General features: G+C 44.0%; 1 protein-coding gene across 1 annotated transcript in view; it reads right to left on the bottom strand.

The window, feature by feature from the left end:
* Nucleotides 1-18,381, bottom strand: part of LOC142908960 (E3 ubiquitin-protein ligase COP1-like) — a 43,239-nt gene extending 24,858 nt beyond the window's left edge. Inside the window, exons 1-4 of the mRNA XM_076059643.1 lie at nt 18,173-18,381; nt 13,587-13,646; nt 8,632-8,729; nt 8,124-8,188 (exon numbers count right to left, since the gene is read on the bottom strand). Of these exons, the coding sequence (XP_075915758.1) occupies nt 8,124-8,188; nt 8,632-8,729; nt 13,587-13,646; nt 18,173-18,375 (426 nt within the window). The 5' untranslated portion in view covers nt 18,376-18,381. The remainder of the gene's footprint in view (nt 1-8,123; nt 8,189-8,631; nt 8,730-13,586; nt 13,647-18,172) is intronic.
* Nucleotides 18,382-23,799: the final 5,418 nt, after the last annotated feature.

The following is a 23,799-nucleotide window of genomic DNA, read 5'->3' on the forward strand; positions in this document are numbered from 1 at the left end:
CGCGTGACTACAAACAAATTAATATTACACGCAGCAGACCCTGAGACCCGCCACTACAAATAAATTAATATTACACGCAGCAAACCCTGAGACCCGCGTGAATACAAACAAATTAATATTACACACAGCAGACCCTGAGACCCGTGACTACAAACAAATCAATAATACACGAGCAGACCCTGAGACCCGCGTGACTACAAACAAATTAATATTACACGCAGCAAACCCTGAGACCCGCCACTACAAACAAATAAATATTACACGCAGCAGACCCTCAGACCCGTGACTACAAACAAATTAATATTACACGCAGCAGACCCTGGGACCCGTGACTGCAAACAAATTAATATTACACGCAGCAGACCCTGAGACCCGCGTGACTACAAACAAATTAATATTACACGCAGCAGACCCTGAGACCCGCGTGACTACAAACAAATTAATATTACACGCAGCAGACCCTGAGACCCGCCAATACAAACAAATTAATATTACACGCAGCAAACCCTGAGACCCGTGACTACAAACAAATTAATATTACACGCAGCCAACCCTGAGACCCGTGTGACTACAAACAAATTAATATTACACGCAGCCAACCCTGAGACCCGTGTGACTACAAACAAATTAATATTACACGCAGCAAACCCTGAGACCCGTGACTACAAACAAATTAATATTACACGCAGCAGACCCTGAGACCCGTGACTACAAACAAATTAATATTACACGCAGCAGACCCTGAGACCCGTGACTACAAACAAATCAATATTACACGCAGCAAACCCTGAGACCCGTGACTACAAACAAATTAATATTACACGCAGCAGACCCTGAGACCCGCGTGACCACAAACAAATTAATATTACACGCAGCAAACCCTGAGACCCGTGACTACAAACAAATTAATATTACACGCAGCAAACCCTGAGACCCGCGTGAATACAAACAAATTAATATTACACGCAGCAGACCCTGAGACCCGCCACTACAAACAAATTAATATTACACGCAGCAAACCCTGAGACCCGCGTGACTACAAACAAATTAATATTACACGCAGCAGACCCTGAGACCCGTGACTACAAACAAATTAATATTACACGCAGCAGACCCTGAGACCCACGTGACTACAAACAAATTAATATTACACGCAGCAGACCCTGAGACCCGTGACTACAAACAAATTAATATTACATGCAGCAAACCCTGAGACCCGTGACTACAAACAAATTAATATTACACGCAGCAGACCCTGAGACCCGTGACTACAAACAAATTAATATTACACGCAGCAGACGCTGAGACCCGTGACTACAAACAAATCAATATTACACGCAGCAAACCCTGAGACCCGTGACTACAAACAAATTCATATTACATGCAGCAGACCCTGAGACCCGCGTGACTACAAACAAATTAATATTACATGCAGCAGACCCTGAGACCCGCCACTACAAACAAATTAATATTACACGCAGCAAACCCTGAGACCCGCGTGAATACAAACAAATTAATATTACACGCAGCAGACCCTGAGACCCATGACTGCAAACAAATTAATATTACACGCAGCAGACCCTGAGACCCGCGTGACTACAAACAAATTAATATTACACGCAGCCAACCCTGAGACCCGCGTGACTACAAACAAATTAATATTACACGCAGCCAACCCTGATACCCGCCACTACAAACAAATTAATATTACACGCAGCAGACCCTGAGACCCGTGACTACAAACAAATTAATATTACACGCAGCAAACCCTGAGACCCGTGACTACAAACAAATTAATATTACACGCAGCAAACCCTGAGACCCGCCACTACAAACAAATTAATATTACACGCAGCCAACCCTGAGACCCGTGACTACAAACAAATTAATATTACACGCAGCAAACCCTGAGACCCGCCACTACAAACAAATTAATATTACACGCAGCAAACCCTGAGACCCGTGACTACAAACAAATTAATATTACACACAGCAGACCCTGAGGCACGTGCCTACAATCAAATTAATATTACACGCAGCAAACCCTGAGGCACGTGACTACAAACAAATTAATATTACACGCAGCAAACCCTGAGACCCGCCACTACAAACAAATGAATATTACACGCAGCAAACCATGAGACCCGTGACTACAAACAAATGAATATTACACGCAGCCAACCCTGAGACCCGTGACTACAAACAAATTAATATTACACGCAGCCAACCCTGAGACCCGCGTGACTACAAACAAATTAATATTACACGCAGCAAACCCTGAGACCCGCCACTACAAACAAATTAATATTACACGCAGCAGACCCTGAGACCCGTGACTACAAACAAATTAATATTACACGCAGCAGACCCTGAGCCGGCGACTACAAACAAATTAATATTACACGCAGCAGACCCTGAGACCCGCATGACTACAAACAAATTAATATTACACGCAGCCAACCCTGAGACTCGCGTGACTACAAACAAATGAATATTACACAGAGCAAACCCTGAGACCCGCCACAACAAACCAATTAATATTACACACAGCCAACCCTGAAACCCGCCACTACAAACAAATTAATATTACATGCAGCAGACCCTGAGACCCGTGACTACAAACAAATTAATATTACACACAGCCAACCCTGAAACCCGCCACTGCAAACAAATTAATATTACACGCAGCAAACCCTGAGACCCGTGACTACAAACAAATTAATATTACACACAGCAGACCCTGAGGCACGTGACTACAAACAAATTAATATTACACGCAGCAAACCCTGAGGCACGTGACTACAAACAAATTCATATTACATGCAGCAGACCCTGAGACCCGCGTGACTACAAACAAATTAATATTACATGCAGCAGACCCTGAGACCCGCCACTACAAACAAATTAATATTACACGCAGCAAACCCTGAGACCCGCGTGAATACAAACAAATTAATATTACACGCAGCAGACCCTGAGACCCATGACTGCAAACAAATTAATATTACACGCAGCAGACCCTGAGACCCGCGTGACTACAAACAAATTAATATTACACGCAGCCAACCCTGAGACCCGCGTGACTACAAACAAATTAATATTACACGCAGCCAACCCTGAGACCCGCCACTACAAACAAATTAATATTACACGCAGCAGACCCTGAGACCCGTGACTACAAACAAATTAATATTACACGCAGCAAACCCTGAGACCCGTGACTACAAACAAATTAATATTACACGCAGCAAACCCTGAGACCCGCCACTACAAACAAATTAATATTACACGCAGCCAACCCTGAGACCCGTGACTACAAACAAATTAATATTACACGCAGCAAACCCTGAGACCCGCCACTACAAACAAATTAATATTACACGCAGCAAACCCTGAGACCCGTGACTACAAACAAATTAATATTACACACAGCAGACCCTGAGGCACGTGCCTACAATCAAATTAATATTACACGCAGCAAACCCTGAGGCACGTGACTACAAACAAATTAATATTACACGCAGCAAACCCTGAGACCCGCCACTACAAACAAATGAATATTACACGCAGCAAACCATGAGACCCGTGACTACAAACAAATGAATATTACACGCAGCCAACCCTGAGACCCGTGACTACAAACAAATTAATATTACACGCAGCCAACCCTGAGACCCGCGTGACTACAAACAAATTAATATTACACGCAGCAAACCCTGAGACCCGCCACTACAAACAAATTAATATTACACGCAGCAGACCCTGAGACCCGTGACTACAAACAAATTAATATTACACGCAGCAGACCCTGAGCCGGCGACTACAAACAAATTAATATTACACGCAGCAGACCCTGAGACCCGCATGACTACAAACAAATTAATATTACACGCAGCCAACCCTGAGACTCGCGTGACTACAAACAAATGAATATTACACAGAGCAAACCCTGAGACCCGCCACAACAAACCAATTAATATTACACACAGCCAACCCTGAAACCCGCCACTACAAACAAATTAATATTACATGCAGCAGACCCTGAGACCCGTGACTACAAACAAATTAATATTACACACAGCCAACCCTGAAACCCGCCACTACAAACAAATTAATATTACACGCAGCAGACCCTGAGACCCGCATGACTACAAACAAATTAATATTACACGCAGCCAACCCTGAGACTCGCGTGACTACAAACAAATGAATATTACACAGAGCAAACCCTGAGACCCGCCACAACAAACCAATTAATATTACACACAGCCAACCCTGAAACCCGCCACTACAAACAAATTAATATTACATGCAGCAGACCCTGAGACCCGTGACTACAAACAAATTAATATTACACACAGCCAACCCTGAAACCCGCCACTGCAAACAAATTAATATTACACGCAGCAAACCCTGAGACCCGTGACTACAAACAAATTAATATTACACACAGCAGACCCTGAGGCACGTGACTACAAACAAATTAATATTACACGCAGCAAACCCTGAGGCACGTGACTACAAACAAATTAATATTACACGCAGCAGACCCTGAGACCCGCCACTAAAAACAAATGAATATTACACGCATCAAACCCTGAGACCCGTGACTACAAACAAATGAATATTACACGCAGCAAACCCTGAGACCCGTGACTACAAATAAATTAATATCACACGCAGCCAACCCTGAGACCCGTGACTACAAACAAATTAATATTACACGCAGCCAACCCTGAGACCCGCGTGACCACAAACAAATTAATATTACACGCAGCAGACCCTGAGACCCGCCACTACAAACAAATTAATATTACACGCAGCAGACCCTGAGACCCGTGACTACAAACAAATTAATATTACACGCAGCAGACCCTGAGACCCACGTGACTACAAACAAATTAATATTACACGCAGCAGACCCTGAGACCCGCTACTACAAACAAATTAATATTACAAGCAGCAAACCCTGAGACCCGTGACTACAAACAAATTAATATTACACGCAGCAAACCCTGAGACCCGCCACTACAAACAAATTAATATTACACGCAGCAAACCCTGAGACCCGTGACTACAAACAAATTAATATTACACACAGCAGACCCTGAGGCACGTGCCTACAAACAAATTAATATTACACGCAGCAAACCCTGAGGCACGTGACTACAAACAAATTAATATTACACGCAGCAGACCCTGAGACCCGCCACTACAAACAAATGAATATTACACGCAGCAAACCCTGAGACCCGTGACTACAAATAAATTAATATTACACGCAGCAGACCCTGAGACCCGCCACTAAAAACAAATGAATATTACACGCAGCAAACCCTGAGACCCGTGACTACAAATAAATTAATATCACACGCAGCCAACCCTGAGACCCGTGACTACAAACAAATTAATATTACACGCAGCCAACCCTGAGACCCGCGTGACCACAAACAAATTAATATTACACGCAGCAGACCCTGAGACCCGCCACTACAAACAAATTAATATTACACGCAGCAGACCCTGAGACCCGTGACTACAAACAAATTAATATTACACGCAGCAGACCCTGAGACCCACGTGACTACAAACAAATTAATATTACACGCAGCAGACCCTGAGACCCGCTACTACAAACAAATTAATATTACACGCAGCAAACCCTGAGACCCGTGACTACAAACAAATTAATATTACACGCAGCAAACCCTGAGACCCGCCACTACAAACAAATTAATATTACACGCAGCAAACCCTGAGACCCGTGACTACAAACAAATTAATATTACACACAGCAGACCCTGAGGCACGTGCCTACAAACAAATTAATATTACACGCAGCAAACCCTGAGGCACGTGACTACAAACAAATTAATATTACACGCAGCAGACCCTGAGACCCGCCACTACAAACAAATGAATATTACACGCAGCAAACCCTGAGACCCGTGACTACAAATAAATTAATATCACACGCAGCCAACCCTGAGATCCGTGACTACAAACAAATTAATATTACACGCAGCCAACCCTGAGACCCGCGTGACTACATACAAATTAATATTACACGCAGCAAACCCTGAGACCCGCCACTACAAACAAATTAATATTACACGCAGCAGACCCTGAGATCCGTGACTACAAACAAATTAATATTACACGCAGCAAACCCTGAGACCCGTGACTACAAACAAATTAATATTACACGCAGCAAACCCTGAGACCCGCCACTACAAACAAATTAATATTACACGCAGCCAACCCTGAGACCCGCCACTACAAACAAATTAATATTACACGCAGCAGACCCTGAGACCCGTGACTACAAACAAATTAATATTACACGCAGCAAACCCTGAGACCCGTGACTACAAACAAATTAATATTACACGCAGCAAACCCTGAGACCCGCCACTACAAACAAATTAATATTACACGCAGCCAACCCTGAGACCCGTGACTACAAACAAATTAATATTACACGCAGCAAACCCTGAGACCCGCCACTACAAACAAATTAATATTACACGCAGCAAACCCTGAGACCCGTGACTACAAACAAATTAATATTACACACAGCAGACCCTGAGGCACGTGCCTACAAACAAATTAATATTACACGCAGCAAACCCTGAGGCACGTGACTACAAACAAATTAATATTACACGCAGCAGACCCTGAGACCCGCCACTACAAACAAATGAATATTACATGCAGCAAACCATGGGACCCGTGACTACAAACAAATGAATATTACACGCAGCAAACCCTGAGACCCGTGACTACAAATAAATTAATATCACACGCAGCCAACCCTGAGACCGGTGACTACAAACAAATTAATATTACACGCAGCCAACCCTGAGACCCGCGTGACTACAAACAAATTAATATTACACGCAGCCAACCCTGAGACCCGCCACTACAAACAAATTAATATTACACGCAGCAGACCCTGACACCCGTGACTACAAACAAATTAATATTACACGCAGCCAACCCTGAGACCCGTGTGACTAAAAACAAATTAATATTACACGCAGCCAACCCTGAGACCCGCCACTACAAACAAATTAATATTACACGCAGCAGACCCTGAGACCCGTGACTACAAACAAATTAATATTACACGCAGCCAACCCTGAAACTCGCCACTACAAACAAATTCATATTACACGCAGCAAACCCTGAGACCCGTGACTACAAACAAATTAATATTACACGCAGCAAACCCTGAGACCCGTGACTACAAACAAATTAATATTACACGCAGCAGACCCTGAGACCCGTGACTACAAACAAATTAATATTACACGCAGCAGACCCTGAGACCCGCCACTACAAACAAAAAGACTTGTTGGGACCCTCCTGGAAAAAAATGTGTGACTCGGTCAAGCTTTCACGGATAAGCAAGTTGCAATAATAATAATAAAATAACCGTCTAGGACAGGGGTCACCAAACTACGGCCCGCGGGCCGGATTCAGCCCGCGACGTCAGTCCATCAGGCCCGCCGACGGTACTTGAATCTGGTTGAAAAAACGTACGGATACAATTTAAATATTATGTTTAGAATACTGGAAGATCTTCACGCGTGCGGAGACCTCCTTACTGCTATGTGCCTTAAATGTACTATATTAAATTGTAAATTATTGTATCTAGATGTTCTTGTTTATTGTAACGTTTGCTTATTTCGCGCCATCCCAAGTGGTAGCTCCGCCTACGCTCTGACGTTACCGTGGTTTCCATGGCAACGTCATGGCAACACGTTACCATGGTTTCCATGGCAACACGTTACCATGGTTTCCATGGCAACACACACACAAACACGCATCTTTCCCGCCCCCCAAGTATTGAACGGAATGTTTATGCGGCCCGCGATCGTCATTCTATCAGTTATCCGGCCCGCTGTGAAAAAAGTTTGGTGACCCCTGGTCTAGGACAAAGGGCTGCACTTATTCTGTGAGAGTTCCGATCAGATTAGTTGTCCCAAGGACATCCTGCCCATTGCACAGAATAAAACTTGGGGATAATTTAATTTAAAGTTAATGCAACAAAATGTGCCGGTTATGTTTTTTCCCTGCACATCTCCGGCCAAGGCAAGACGTGCACATGGGACACTTACCGGTTGTTCCATCTTAATTCTCTTCTCCTTAAGCCGCTGACGCTGCTTCAGGATCAGCTCATTCACTGCGGACAAAACGCGCGTGGAACAAAAAGCCGTTAAATATTCAATGATGCGAGCATCTTTCTTTCGGTAAAGTCACGTTGAAAGGAAACAATAAAATAATAAAATATATATAACAATAAAAATTCTCACGACGTTTCGACCATAACACAAACGGTTGTCATCAGGTGTGTCATGCAAACCGACACACCTGATGACGGCCGTTTGTGTTATGGTCGAAACGTCGTGAGAATTTTTATTGTTTAATATATATTTTATTATTTTATTGTTTCCCTTCAACGTGACTTTACCGAAAGAGCTAAGAATATGAATAACTGCAGTCACGAAAGCTTTAAATCAAAATTTAATGCGAGCATCGTTAATTGAAGGCGTGTGTTGCATTGTGGTGAAACAAATATATGCAACAAAAATGCAGGTGGAAGGAAGATAAGTGAAAACAACTCACAGAGGAAGTTGGGAAATATGTGGGTTGGATGCTCAATGAGGTATCTGCAATTTGGGCAACGATTCGTCTCCTCCAGACTCCGACGGATGCATTTGCCACTGAAACAGACAAAATGCAACGGCGAGGAAATTGGCAATCATCGTTATTAGCATTTTCGGAAAGTTTAACCATCACCGAATATTGTCGTGCATTCATCAGACGGCGGAGCAAAAAATGGAACGCAATAACAAACTACTTCAGCATCCGCATTGCGTTAGCTCTGACCGGGCGAGACTCTGGCACAAAAGCCAAATTAAAGGGGCTGCAGTGCGTTCTATTCGGCTTGAACAAAAAAAACAAGTTTCCCGGCAATTATCGGACGTGCGAAACGCAAACCGTGCCGCGCCACTCGAAGCCAGCACAACCGCAATTGTTGGCAGGCAACACGGGGAAGGAGCGTGGGAAGCAGTGGTTAGGCAACTATGCGGTGAACCCGGCAGCCCGAGTTGGATTCTAGGCCACGGCTAACATCAGTGGCACGTCATATCCAAACCGGTCCTGGGGACCTGAGAACTAACTTCAATAAGCACTCTGACCGGAGTGGCAACGTACAGTAAAACAAACCCCCCACGACCGACAACACATGGCGAGGCCTCCATCCAGCAGTGAATTGAAAAGGGCTGTGAATTCGTGAGTTTTAATAGGAGGTGGTTTTCCTGCAAACCCTATCTGCTTTCTCCCAACAAAACTGGAAAAAAATACGTCGGGCATTGAGGTCACCGAATACTGGGGCTCTTTTAAAAATGGGAGTAAAAAAAAGCATCTGGCTTCGATGTGTATGGCTTACGTATTCAATTGCCTATGATGTAGCCTGCAAAAATGCCACAGCTGTCAATTCATTAACGTAAAAATTACAATTTTTAAAAGTGGACGTTACTACGATCACGCGAATGCTAAGTGTTTAAAGGTGCCTGCCTGCAAACCAAGCAAAGTTCAATATTAAATAACAATGCGCCGAGGAATCATGATACATCGCTATACATTTCTCTTGAAATGTAGAGAACTATGCACACATAACTACATTCTGTTTCCACACGTGTATATATTCTATATGCCCACTGGCTTTCCAGACGCATGTTCAACCAACTATGGACCAGTTTACACGTTTGAGGTCTCATCAGCAGTTAGGGCTTGCAAGGCAAATGTTGCTGGGTTGTCATATGTGGCAAATGCACTCCATCTAAATAATGGGGTCCATTCCAAATAAAATGAGTGTGTGTGTGTGTACTACTGCTCAGCAAGAAGTAAACTTTGAAGTACTTTGAAAAGAAAGCTTATCAGTAAGAGTTAACGGGCACAATTTCAGCAAAGGCATTTTAGGACTCAGACTTTTGCTATAAACATAGAAATAAAACACCCAGGGTAGTTCCTTATTAACAGAACGCTTGGCTTCATCTTATAATGCACTGATAACGCTGCATTTTCGTAAACAAACTCACAACGGTGTTCGCAAGGCTTGATTAATCATTAATTACACTGAAAATTGTGAGCCGCTCTATTTTGCAGTGGACACCAAAGCAACATCACTTTGCACATTTACGACACGTGCACTTAATCTTGTACACACCAGCTGTTGATAGCTTCGGTAAATACATCTTTTGTAGCAGAAATAAATTTCTGTATTTTATGTACCGTGCCAAATCTGACTCGGATGTTTTGTTTTTCCAAACATCTGGCTAGTTTATCAGTTACTCCCGCAATGTGCGGTATTTTAATCGTTTTCATTACTTGGTGCAGTTTCAATAGCAAGAGCATTGAAAGAGATGTATTACCGAAGCTATCCAAAGAAGGTGTGTACAGGATTAACTGCACGTGTGGTAAATGTTATGTTAGGCAAACAGGACGAATGATCAGCACAAGACTAAAAGAACATCAGAGGAATATTAAATTCTCCCAAATGCAACTGTCAGCAGTAGCAGAACACGCCTGCCAATAATATTGAAGTGTTGTGCAAAACGAGCGACTACTGGCCAAGACTAATTAGAGAATCTATCGAAATTGAAAGAAATCAAAATAACTTTAACCGTTGTGATAGCTACCGCCTGAGTGCTGCGTGGAAGAGAATCATCAAATAATACATTAGTTAAATGCATGCCTACAAAGGGCAGCGTACTCCAATAGGGATTACCGTTGGTAATAAACACAATGGACAGGAAGGACTGGTTCAAAGGGCCTGCATAATGCACATGCATCATGTACGTTGCCTCAGTGATCCCCCCTCCCCCATCATTGTGCAAGAGCGCAGAAGCGTGGTCACCACATCTACGCCTCTATATAAGGTAACGAGACAGTAAGACTTCTCCACAAATCTGTCTGTCGCCTGATGAAGCTAGTTGTGATTACTGGCGAAACGTCGTACTCAGATTGTTAATGTTGTGGCTTGGCTATCCAACACACCGGTGTGCTGTACTAGTATACTACATTATACACTACACTATACACTACACTATACACTACACTATACACTACACACTACACTATACACTACTACACACTACACTATACACTACACTATACACTACACTATACACTACACTACACACTACACTATACACTACACTACACGCTACACTACTACACACTACACTATACACTACACTATACACTACACTATACACTACACTATACACTACACTATACACTACTATACACTACACTATACACTACACTATACACTACACTATACACTACTATACACTACACTATACACTACACTATACACTACACTATACACTACACTACACACTACACTATACACTACTACACACTACACTATACACTACACTATATACTATACAATACACTACACTATACACTACACTATACACTACACTATACACTACACACTACACTACACTATACACTAAACTATACACTACTATACACTACACTATACACTACACACTACACTATACACTACACTATACACTACACTATACACTACACTATACACTACACTACTATACACTACACTATACACTACTATACACTACACTACACTATACACTACACTATACACTACTACACACTACACTATACACTACACTATACACTATACAATACACTACACTATACACTACACTATACACTACACTATACACTACACACTACACTATACACTACACTATACACTACACTATACACTACTATACACTACACTATACACTACACACTACACTATACACTACACTACTATACACTACACTATACACTACACTACACACTACACTATACACTACACTATACACTACACTATACACTACACTACACACTAAACTACCCACTACACTATCCACTACACTATACACTACACTATACACTACTATACACTACACTATACACTACTATACACTACACTATACACTACACTATACACTACATTATACACTACACTACACACTACACTATACACTACACACTACACTATACACTACACTATACACTACTACACACTACACTATACACTACACTATACACTACACTATACACTACACTATACACTACACACTAGTGCTGTACTAGTGACGAATTGGCCACGTTCTGTTTAGGTGACAACCCTTACTAGTTGGCTGTGTCGGGTGGTGGCGGGTTTTAGCGACACAACATTTATATATTTATACGCGCTCTACCTCAAAAACCTCTATAATGGATCATATTGGTCGTGAAAGCCGACGTGTTAAGCAGAATTTGGTTAAAAAGCTAATTTAATATGAAGAATGTATATAGTGCTGTCACTGGCAATCAGGATTTGACCATTAACCAGCTAGATGGGAGACCAAGGTTAAAACATGGATGGATGCCCAGTTACAAACCCAGGATATCTCAGCAGTGCTGGCTTGGAACTCTGACCCGACCTTAGCAACCTGAGCCCTCCAGCCATTTCTATCCTCGAAACAGTCTTAAGAATACAAATTCAAAGACCGCCGATTAAGCCTTCAAGGGCTGTTGGGGTAAGCGTTGTTAGCAAGGACCTATGAAGGCCGGTACTGTTGTACACGATGGGGTGGGTGGCCCAGGTCTCGGTTCAGATATTCGTCACGGGTGTTAGCCACGAGCGCGAATCAAACTCTGGTCGCAAGGTCCGTAGCACAGTACGCTAACCACTACACTACCGCTAACCACCACACTGCCGCTAACCACCACACTGCCGCTAACCACTACACTGCCGCTAACCACTACACTGCCGCTAACCACTACGCTACCGCTAACCACCACACTACTGCTAACCACTACACTACCGCTAACCACTACACCACCGCTAACCACTACGCTACCGCTAACCACTACACTACCGCTAACCACTACACCACCGCTAACCACTACACTACCGCTAACCACTACGCTGCCGCTAACCACTACACTACCGCTAACCACTACACTACCGCTAACCACTACACTACCGCTAACCACTACGCTACCGCTAACCACTACACTACCGCTAACCACTACGCTACCGCTAACCACTACACTACCGCTAACCACTACACTACCGCTAACCACCACACTACTGCTAACCACTACACTACCGCTAACCACTACACCACCGCTAACCACTACGCTACCGCTAACCACTACACCACCGCTAACCACTACACCACCGCTAACCACTACACTACCGGTAACCACTACACTACCGCTAACCACTACACTACCGCATCCCACACGGACCATGCACAGCGTACCAAGTATGCATGAGGCGCCTAAATGTAATGTAACATTGCGCGATGCCGTGTCTTTCCTCGCAAGAACAACTATCCAGTGCCACGCGGTGCACCGCACGACATCCTTTATTCATCAACGTGCATGCACGGCCACTGAAGCGATCGTTGCCGCCTGCCGCGTACGATTCAACCTCGAGCGTGCGGCCCCCCCAACAAGTGAACGTAAGCAATTCTCCGCCAAGCAGAAGCACGTACCAGAAGCTGTGGCCACACTTGGTGATGTACGCCTCTTCCATCGTGTCGAAACAGATGGGGCTGAAAATGCAACGGCACAAGCAATCATCAGGTTAGCAACACAAGCAATCAGACTGCAACACAAGCGATCATCAGGTTGCTTGCGTTGCAGTCGAAACGTCGTGAGAATTGTGTCGTTTTATATTTTTATTATTTTATTGTTTCCCTTCTACGTGGCAGTGACGTTACCGAAAGAACCAAGAATATGAATCCCTGCAGTCACGGAAGCTTTAAATAAAAAAACATTCACATTTACGCGATCTAACCCAAAAAAAACCTACAGCATGGATTTGGTCAAACATCCTCATGCAAGATCCTTCTTTTATACGAAAAAAATATTTGATGTTTACACAGCATCATATATACTACGCAGTCTTTTCGCTCACTTAGGCTTTAACAGATGAAGAGCATTACGAACAGACTAAGACAGCTGACGCAGTCGGACAATTAAGGATTCTATAGCTACGATTTGCCAATAAAGTACTCCACACAGAAGATGCTCTAGGGCAGTGGTTCTTCTTAACCCGGGCACCTCCTGGGGGTGCGAGATTACCGTTCTGGGGGTGCGAGGCATGGCCACATTGTTTTTAAAGGTAAATCGTTGAAACGCGTACGTCAGCGCGGGCACGTAATTACAACTACTTTATAATAATAGGGTTTTTTCCCCTTTTTTCTGGCGACAAAATTGAAACCTTTTTTTACGAGGATTCATGTCTACTGCATTAACCACAATACCTGCAGTCAAAATGCAAACATAGTATGTGTCTGAATTAACCACAATACCTGCAGTCAAAATGCAAACATAGTATGTTTATTGTATTGCATTTTGACTGCAGGTATTGTGGTTAATGCAGTAACATGAATCCTTGTTAAAAAGGTTTCAATTTTGTTGTCAGAAAAAAGGGGAAAAACCCATATTATTATATTTTGTTACTGGCAAAGGAGGTCTAATGATGTAGATGCTCACCCCGAGCCCTCATTACTTTTGACAGTGCATTGTCTTTGAGCTGCAAGCCTCGTGGCGTCATCTGGTCGAACACCAATTGGGTCGAGGCTCAAAAGAAAGCCGTCCCTTGGCGTGGACCAATCAGTTTCAAGGGCAATGCATCATATATTATCATAGTATGTGTTTTGTTTGCATTTTGACTGCAGGTATTGTGGTTAATGCAGTAACATGAATCCTTGTAAAAAGGTTTCAGTTTTGTTGCCAGAAAAAAGGGGAAAAAACCCTATTATTATATTTTGGTACTGGCAAAGGAGGTCTAATGATACAACTACTTTGCTTTATCAAGTCGATGTTTTATTCACGTCATAAAAATACAATTGAGAACCAATTTGGTGCAAGGTTGCAGTTAAGGTTAAGAACGACTTCTCGAGGACAGACAGATAGCTGTGGCAACTTCAGCACATCTTCTTTAGTTCTTTCGGTAAAGTCACCACCACGTAGAATGAGAATAAAATAATAAAATAACACAATAAAATTATCGCGACGTTTCGGCCACAACGCAAGCGGCCGTCTTCAGGTGCTTAAGGTTGTGTGAAATCCCTCCCCGTAGAGGCGGTTAAATTTCGATTTAAAGCTTTCGTGACTGCAAGGATTCATCTTCTTTGGTTCTTTCGGTAAGGTCACCACCACGTAGAATGGCCGAAACGTCGTGAGAATTTTATTGTGTTATTTTATTACTTTATTCTCATTCTACGTGGTGGTGACTTTACCGAAAGAACCAAAGAAGATGAATCCTTGCAGTCACGAAAGCTTTAAAGAGAAACTTCAGCACACTGAGACATCAATCAGCTTTAGCTTTTAGGACTAACAGAGCATCCACTAAAGCAATTACACAGCTATGGCAATTATAGTAATGGTGTATTAGAACGTTACCGAGCTCAGATGTCCCCGATAAAATGTTCCTTGGAAACACGAATACTTTGTTGTCGTTATTATAGGACCCAAAAAAAACTGTTAAAAATAATACATTTTTAGTACAACTAAGTCCAGTCTGCCCTGTAAAGCGCCAACAATTATTTTTAAAAACAATGCAAACGCGGGACAATGGCTAGCATAACTTCTGCAAAATTTGTCGAATAATTTCACTGTAGAAGTAGACTGGAGTGACGGAACGAGTCCAATTGCGATGTTAGTACCGTTTGCATAAACATCTAAAACATCCTTGAAACTCAATTAAGCATCCCCGGATAAACGTAAACAATAAACGTCGTTATTGGCATTCACCCACCGAACACAAACACAAACTAAGCGCAATCAATACTGCATTAAACCAATGACGTAAATACTTTTTTTAAGTAAAGTGTCTCACCGATATTCGTACAAGGGTCTTTAAATGACCAAAAGCCATGCCAATGATCAACTGGTGGCCGAGTGCCTCCCCACACTCGCACCCTGCCGCCTGCCCGTCCACGACGATGTTTATACTCTTTGGTTCTTTTGGGAGAAGTCACGTAGGTGAAAATAAAATAACAAAAAATCACGATGTTTCGGCCACAACACAAGCGGCCTTCATCAGGTGAAGGGACGAGACTGTCTGGAGGACAGCGCTGGAGTGGGAGAAGCCACGCTTAGATCACGACCTTTAAGCTGTGTGAGAAGAAAAACACCAAGCGAGTTGACAAAGACGACGATATTCTTAGTTCTTTCGGTAAAGTCACGTTGAAGGGAAACAACAAAATAATAAAAAATATATAAAACAATAAAAATTCTCACGACGTTTCGACCATAACACAAACGGTCGTCTTCAGGTGTGTTGGTTTGCATAAATGTATTTTTAAACGGTGCATTTATTTATTTATAAAAAACGTTAGCGCCACGCGCAGCGATTTGGCAGTTTATTTAGGACTAGTCCATCTATATTCTGAAAAGAGGAGGGGGGAGACGAATTTTTTTTGTATGTATGCTGTCTGAAAGCCACTGTAAGCGTGAACAATCAATTAAGACCTGAAATGGTTTATCAAATCTTTCCAATGATTGCTAAGATAGAATCCATCTTCTCGGTTGAAATTGTCTCTGTGCTTGTATATGTGGATAGCCTCATGAATGAATCTCTCATGGTAGCCAGATGGCTTACAAAGACTATACAATCCGCAAACCTATCACTCAAACCATGAAGAAGGACCCTCTTGAGGAGCCTTTCAAAACCATCACTTTACCCTACATTGCGGGGATCACAAAAAAGATCTCCAAAATCTTGAATAAACACAAGATCCAGGTCCGTTTTAACACATTACATAAAATCCGTGATATGGTTCCGTCTGTAAAAGATGTGATTCCGGACATACAATACCCTGGTGTCTACAAACTAAGTTGCCTCTGTGGTAGTAGTTACATTGGAGAAACCAAACGCCATGTCTCGGACCGCATTCGTGAACACAAAGCAGACCTTAAACACGGTAGGACCAACACCTCGGCCGTGGCAGATCATTGTTATAATTCAGTAGGCTCACATTCCATTGACTTTTCCAAGACAGAGGTTCTTTGTAAGCCATCTGGCTACCATGAGAGATTCGTTCATGAGGCTATCCACATATACAAGCACAGAGACAATTTCAACCGAGAAGATGGATTCTATCTTAGCAATCATTGGAAAGATTTGATAAACCATTTCAGGTCTTAATTGATTGTTCACGCTTACAGTGGCTTTCAGACAGCATACATAAAAAAAAATTCGTCTCCCCCCTCCTCTTTTCAGAATATAGATGGACTAGTCCTAAATAAACTGCCAAATCGCTGCGCGTGGCGCTAACGTTTTTATAAATAAATAAATGCACCGTTTAAAAATACATTTATGCAAACCAACACACCTGAAGACAACCGTTTGTGTTATGGTCGAAACGTCGTGAGAATTTTTATTGTTTTATATATTTTTTATTATTTTGTTGTTTCCCTTCAACGTGACTTTACCGAAAGAACTAAGAATATGAATTACTGCAGTCACGAAAGATTTAAATCAAAAGGCGACGATGTTTGTTCGATCATCCTCCAGCGCACTGCTGCTGCTGCTACTTCATTTGCGGCTTTGTACAGAAGCCAAGTTCCAGAACCGGTTCGGGGCATCTCTCTCTCTCTCTCTCGGCACTGAGGTTTAGGCCGTTGCCTGGAATCAAACTCGGGGGGGGGGGGGAAAAACGGGGTCACGGAGCGCCGTAACCACTCAATCCACGGGTAGCTACTCCCTGTACCTGGGATAGAATCCCGGCGACGGCTTACATCGGTGGCAAGCGATACTTGAACCAGTCCTGCCCAGCCACCCCCCCCCCAAGTACTTCCCAAACACGCACTGACCAGCGTGGTGAAGTATGGACAAGCAATTCGCATGGAGCGACACTGCGTATTCTAGATTTAAAGCTTTCGTGACTGCAAGGATCCATACTCTTTGGTTCTATTGGGTAAAGTCACGTAGGTAAACAGAACCAAAGAGTATCGACACCGCGTAATTTGGAGGCCTTCATCCACGAGTAGATTGGGGTTCTGTCGCGTACGCGAAGGAACAGTCGACAAACCGCCACGCCGCCCGCACGCGTCAAACCCAACCCACCACAAGAAGTCTTTGACCTTGTCTTCGTACGAGTTCACGAGGCCGTCACGGATGGCCGCTTGCGCCGGCCGCTTGCGCCGGCCGCCTCGAGGCGAGCCTCTCCCGGCCGCCCCGCTAGATGAGCCCGAGGCTCTGTCCGAAGAGCAGGACGACGAAGAGCCGGACGACGAAGAGCCGGACCCCATCACCGACGCCGTCGACATCGCCGAGGTCTGACAGAGGCGGATGCGAGACGTTAATAACAATGACAGTAAGACATTATTATTTGTTATTGTAATTCAAACGTCGTGAAGGAGAAACGAGGCAAACGTCTCCACCGCCACCCCCCCCCCCCCACCACGCTAGAGGCGACTCGGTAGAGGCCCTGGCGTGGATCCCATCCCACCCCCCCCGCGCCGAGAACAAAATGGACTAATCCGAGCGGGGGGACCACGTGACTGGCGCGTTTTTTGGGTTAGATCGCGTAAATGTAAATGTGTTTCGATTAAAGCTTTCGTGACTGCAGGGATTAATCTTCTTGGTACTTTCGGTAAAGTCACCACGTAGAAGGGAAACAATAAAGTAATAAAAATATAAAACAACAAGAACATTTTCTTGCTGTGGGTTTTACACCTGATGATGATTGTTTGTGTTGCGGTCGAAACGTCGTGAGAATTGTATTGTTTTATATTTTTATCACTTTATTGTTTCCCTTCTACGTGGTGGTGACTTTACCGAAAGAACCAAGAATACGCACCGATACTCTTCGGCTCTTTTCGTAAAGTCACGTGGTAGGTATAAAATAAAATAAATCACGACGTTTCGGGCGCAACACAAGCGTCCATCATCAGGTGAGAAAGCATTCTCTGAGAAAGCATTCTCACAAGCGTCCGCCATGAGGTGAGAAAGCTTTCTCTGAGAAAGCATTCTCACAAGCGTCCGCCATGAGGTGAGAAAGCATTCTCACCTGATGGCGGACGCTTGTGTCGCGCCCGAAACGTCGTCATTTATTTTATTTTGTACCCACTACGTGAAAGAACCAAAGAGTATGGATTCCTGCAGTCACGAAAGCTTCAAATCAAGATTAAATCACACCTATCCAAGACGATTTATCATTGAACTCTGGGCGCATTCACCAAGTGGTTAAGTCACATTCGCCTATTGCTCTGCCACACAAATTCAATGAGACGAGCCCTTGCCTCCATGACAGTTAACTATATCTGCGCCTCGGTTTTCTCGGGTTTCTCTCGGTTCATATGGGGCTCTCTCTCTCTCAGGTTATTGGGCTTTCTACCAAAGGGGTTTTTTTTTCCCATTCGGGGACTCGCGGATTTGAACCCCTTTCAGGATGACACGGGTGAACTACATTAATACGCAAACGCTGCTTTAGAACGTTCGCCACAGCTACATGAGCTCGCAAGTAAGAGTGTACGGAAAATACAGCCTTTTCTCAATCCTGCCATGAAGTTTTAATCCCGAACGAAAACTAAACCATTTTAATTGTATCCACGATGACGATTGCGGATCTTATATCGCGCGATCTATCGTAGTATCGTCGCAAAGCGGTAATCCCACTTGGAACCCAACACTGGGCCACCGATGACCTCTAGATTGCAGGTCCGGTGTGCTAACCATGACACCATGGCAGGATTCCATATACTGTACTTTAGTATGACATTTTACTACAATTTTTATTTTACCAGGCAAGGCCCACTGAGCTGTATAGCTCTTTTTCAGAAGCGACCTGGCCAAAAAAATGATTGCTCAATGAAGTGGCTTATCATGTGGCGTTGTATAGCAGCCAAATACTCTAAACGCACGTTTCTCTAAATACTCTAAACGCATTCACAGGTGCAGGGGACCATGGTCCTTCCTATCTGCTCATCAGATTTTGTTTTCTTCCAGGGTTAGGAATGCACGGATTTCTACGCGTGATGTGTTTTTGGCTCCCTCCACTCCCCCCGGGAACATGGGAGTCTGCCGAGTTGAAGCTCAAAGTAAAATACTGTGGAGATGCAAAGATGTTAATTGTTATACACCGCAGGAGTATCACGAGAAATGACGGCGGCTTAGGAGAGGCCTTCATCCAGCAGTGGATTGCATATTACAATTTAGAGCTGGGACGATGAGTCCATGAAGGTGATTAATCGCCAAAAAATTGTAATCGACTACATCTTTTTAAAGTCGATTACTCGGGCCTCAAGTAACCTCTCCGGCAGTGTGCGGCGACTGCGGTCACCACCCAGAACAGAATAACCACGGAACGTGGAACTGAGTGCCCCGATTCACAAACACGGAGAAGGAGGAGGAGGCATCGTTGTCATCACAGCGATGATTCACCACTCCGCTGCTCCCTGACCCAATTACCCGGCTCGACCACCTCGGTATAAAATTATAGTTTGTTGATCTACACCAGGGGTCACCAAACTTTTTTAACACTGGGCCGGATAACTGAAAGAATGACGAGCGTGGGCCGCATAATAAATAAATATTTCTGGAGCGTCGGAACCTTTGTTGACAGCCGGAAAATCTGGGGGCGGGAAAGATGCGTGTTTGTGTGTGTTGCAATGGAAACCATGGTAACGTGTTGCCATGACGTTGCCATGGAAACCACGGCAACGTCAGAGCGTAGGTGGAGCTACCACTTGGGATGGCGCGAAATAAGCAAACGTCACAATAAACAAGAACATCTAGATACAATAATTTACAATTTAAAACAGTACATTTGAGGAACATAGCAGTCAGGAGGTCTCCGCACGCGTGAAGATCTCCCAGTATTCTAAACATAATATTTAAATTGTATCACAACGTCTCGTGTTCCAATACGTTTTATCAACCAGATTCAAGTACCGTCGGCGGGCCTGACGGACTGACGTCGCTGGCTGAATTCGGCCCGCAGGCCGTAGTTTAGTGACCCCTGATCTACACCAACGTCGGCCCTACGAAGGAGAAGAAGCCTCTGGCCCCTTACATTATAGTGGCAACCCCCTCACGGTGCCTCGCCATCGTGAGAGACCCAGCAGGTTCATGACGGAACTGAGCTGAGACTTTTCTCCCCAACCTTCTTCAAGGCCGAATGGTCGGGGAACGGCACACACCAATGACACGAACACGTGCCATGGCCTGATACGTAGCTTATCATGTGTATATTTTATCTTCAGGGCAGTGTTATTGAGTCACGTGTTGAGCGTGTTTGTTGATTGTACGCTGAATCCTCGATCTACCATGCTATTCGGCCAGATATGTATATTTATACACAGACTGCTGAAATTACACAACCGTAAGTTTGCTATTGATTTAAACGTAGTTTATTTATGTACTTATTTATTTATCTCTTTGGGAAGTCAGTGGCCAGCTGTTTGGCACAGATAAAGGGATTAAGAGCAGCTTAGCTGGAGGGGGGAGATGCTGCTGCACAAGGCAGGCAGCAGCGCTTCATTCATTAAAAAGCTGCTTTGAGGGCAGATGCAATTCATGCGAAACACCACCACCAACAACACCACCAACACCACCACCACCAACACCACCACCACCAACACCACCACCAACACCACCACCACCAACACCACCACCAACTCCACCACCAACACCACCAACACCACCACCCACACCACCACCACCAACACCACCACCAACACCACCAACACCGCGCACACCACCACCACCACCAACACCACCAACACCACCACCACCTCCACCACCACCACCTCCACCACCACCACCACCTCCACCAACACCACCACCAACACCACCAACACCACCACCAACACCACCACCACCACCAACACCACCACCAACACCACCACCAACACCACCACCACCAACACCACCACCAACACCACCACCAACACCACCACCAACACCACTAACACCACCACCACCGCCTCCCCACCGCGCACCCTTGCACGTTCAGCTTCTTTCGCACCATGCGTTGCCAACCGTGCTCCTCGGAGGTGCTGGGAAGGACGACGGGACTACACACACACACATCAGCTCCACGTGGGGCACTAATTGTCGTTTTGCTCAACGTCACTTCTACTTTACATTCGATGCTACGGTTCATTATCAGCACACCGCTCGTATCGAGGGGTAAACTGGTTCGTTTTCCCGACGCGGCAGTCGAAACAACGGAACTGCACGGGCACGTCTTAAACCGCCACGCGCCGCCTCTGCGCACCCGGCATCAGCACAACCGCGGTTAGCGGAGGAGTAGGCCAAAGTTCCCCGCGAGAAGGGATCTCTATAACCCCCCCCTCCCTCTACTGGAGACCCTTCCGCCAGCAGTGGCAGGAGCAGGTCGTTGCAGGGAAGCACCTTGACCGTTACATTTTTATTAGAAACTAGCGGTAAGTACCCGGCGTTGCCCCGGGTCAAAACATAGTTTAGAACTACTCTTAAAAACCTTCCAAATACACACACAGATACTAAGGTATTGTGAAAGCCCGGTGGGCCATTTGTCCATGTCACCACCGACAAAATTATAAGAGGCTTGCAAAAGTCCAAAAAGTCATAGAAAGTGTGGGGTAAAGTTGATCTAAAGGTTTCCGAAAATTGTGGATCACCCCCCCCCCCCCCCCCAAAAAAATATATATTTACCCCCGCGTAGGTATAGTTAGTTCATAGTTCATTTATTTGGTATAGCCCTGTGAGCCATTCGGCTCTTGAATCGGGTGCAACCGCAACAAACAAAAAATATGAACAAGAAAACATCTTAAAGTGATTATGTGACTGTGCAAACAGAAAATACAGGAAAAAAATATCAAAATATTCCTGAAATAGCACCGTACACCAACGCTGTGTGCAAAAATCCCAGTGGGATGCAAGTCAAATAACAACAACAACAACCACAAGACAACTAAGATTTAGGCCATCAGTCTAACTCCGTACTACAATAAACAAAAACATGGCCAAAACAAAAAAAACTTTTCGAAATCACCAAAATAAAAGCCATGAATGCAATGTAACAGTGATCATAGGGACTGTGTCCGAATTTTTAACAATAAACTACGTAAATAAATTATAACACCAAAATCTAGAGCCATATTTTAGGCCACTGAATAGCAGTGGCAGCTAGGGTTGTACAACTCCTCTAGAGCAGTTTTGAGTGAAGGTCTCATAGGTAGTGATTCAAGTTGCAGTTTATTGGCAATAGCATTCCAGACCCTGGGGGCATCAATAGCAAAGGCCCTTCCTCTAGGTATCTATACGTACACACCATACATACAACAGAGTAAGTAGTATCTATTGACTCTGTAGTTGTATCTACTGACTGTACAGTAGTATCTACTGAGCCAGTAGTAGCCACTGACTGTGTAGTAGTATTTGCTGATTGTAGCAGTAACTACTGACCGTAGTGGTATTTACTGGGCCTACAGTAGTGTCTACCGACTCTATAGTAGTAACGACTAACTGTATAGTAGTATCTGCTGACTCTATAGTAGTATCCACTGACTATAGTAGTAACTATTAACTCTACAACAGTATCTACTCATCTTCTTTGGTTCTTTCGGTAAAGTCACGTGACTTTACCGAAAGAACCAAAGAAGATGAATCATTGCAGTCACGAAAGCTTTAAATCGAGTATCTACTCACTCTATAGTAGTATCTACTGACTCCAGTAGCTACTCACCGTAGTAGTATGTACTGAC

The sequence above is a fragment of the Petromyzon marinus genome, unplaced genomic scaffold, assembly GCF_048934315.1.
Source record: "Petromyzon marinus isolate PM22_M1 ecotype Great Lakes invasive population unplaced genomic scaffold, UKy_Petmar_22M1.pri1.0 PM_G_Scaffold_11, whole genome shotgun sequence".
In the NCBI taxonomy this organism is placed as follows: domain Eukaryota; kingdom Metazoa; phylum Chordata; class Hyperoartia; order Petromyzontiformes; family Petromyzontidae; genus Petromyzon; species Petromyzon marinus.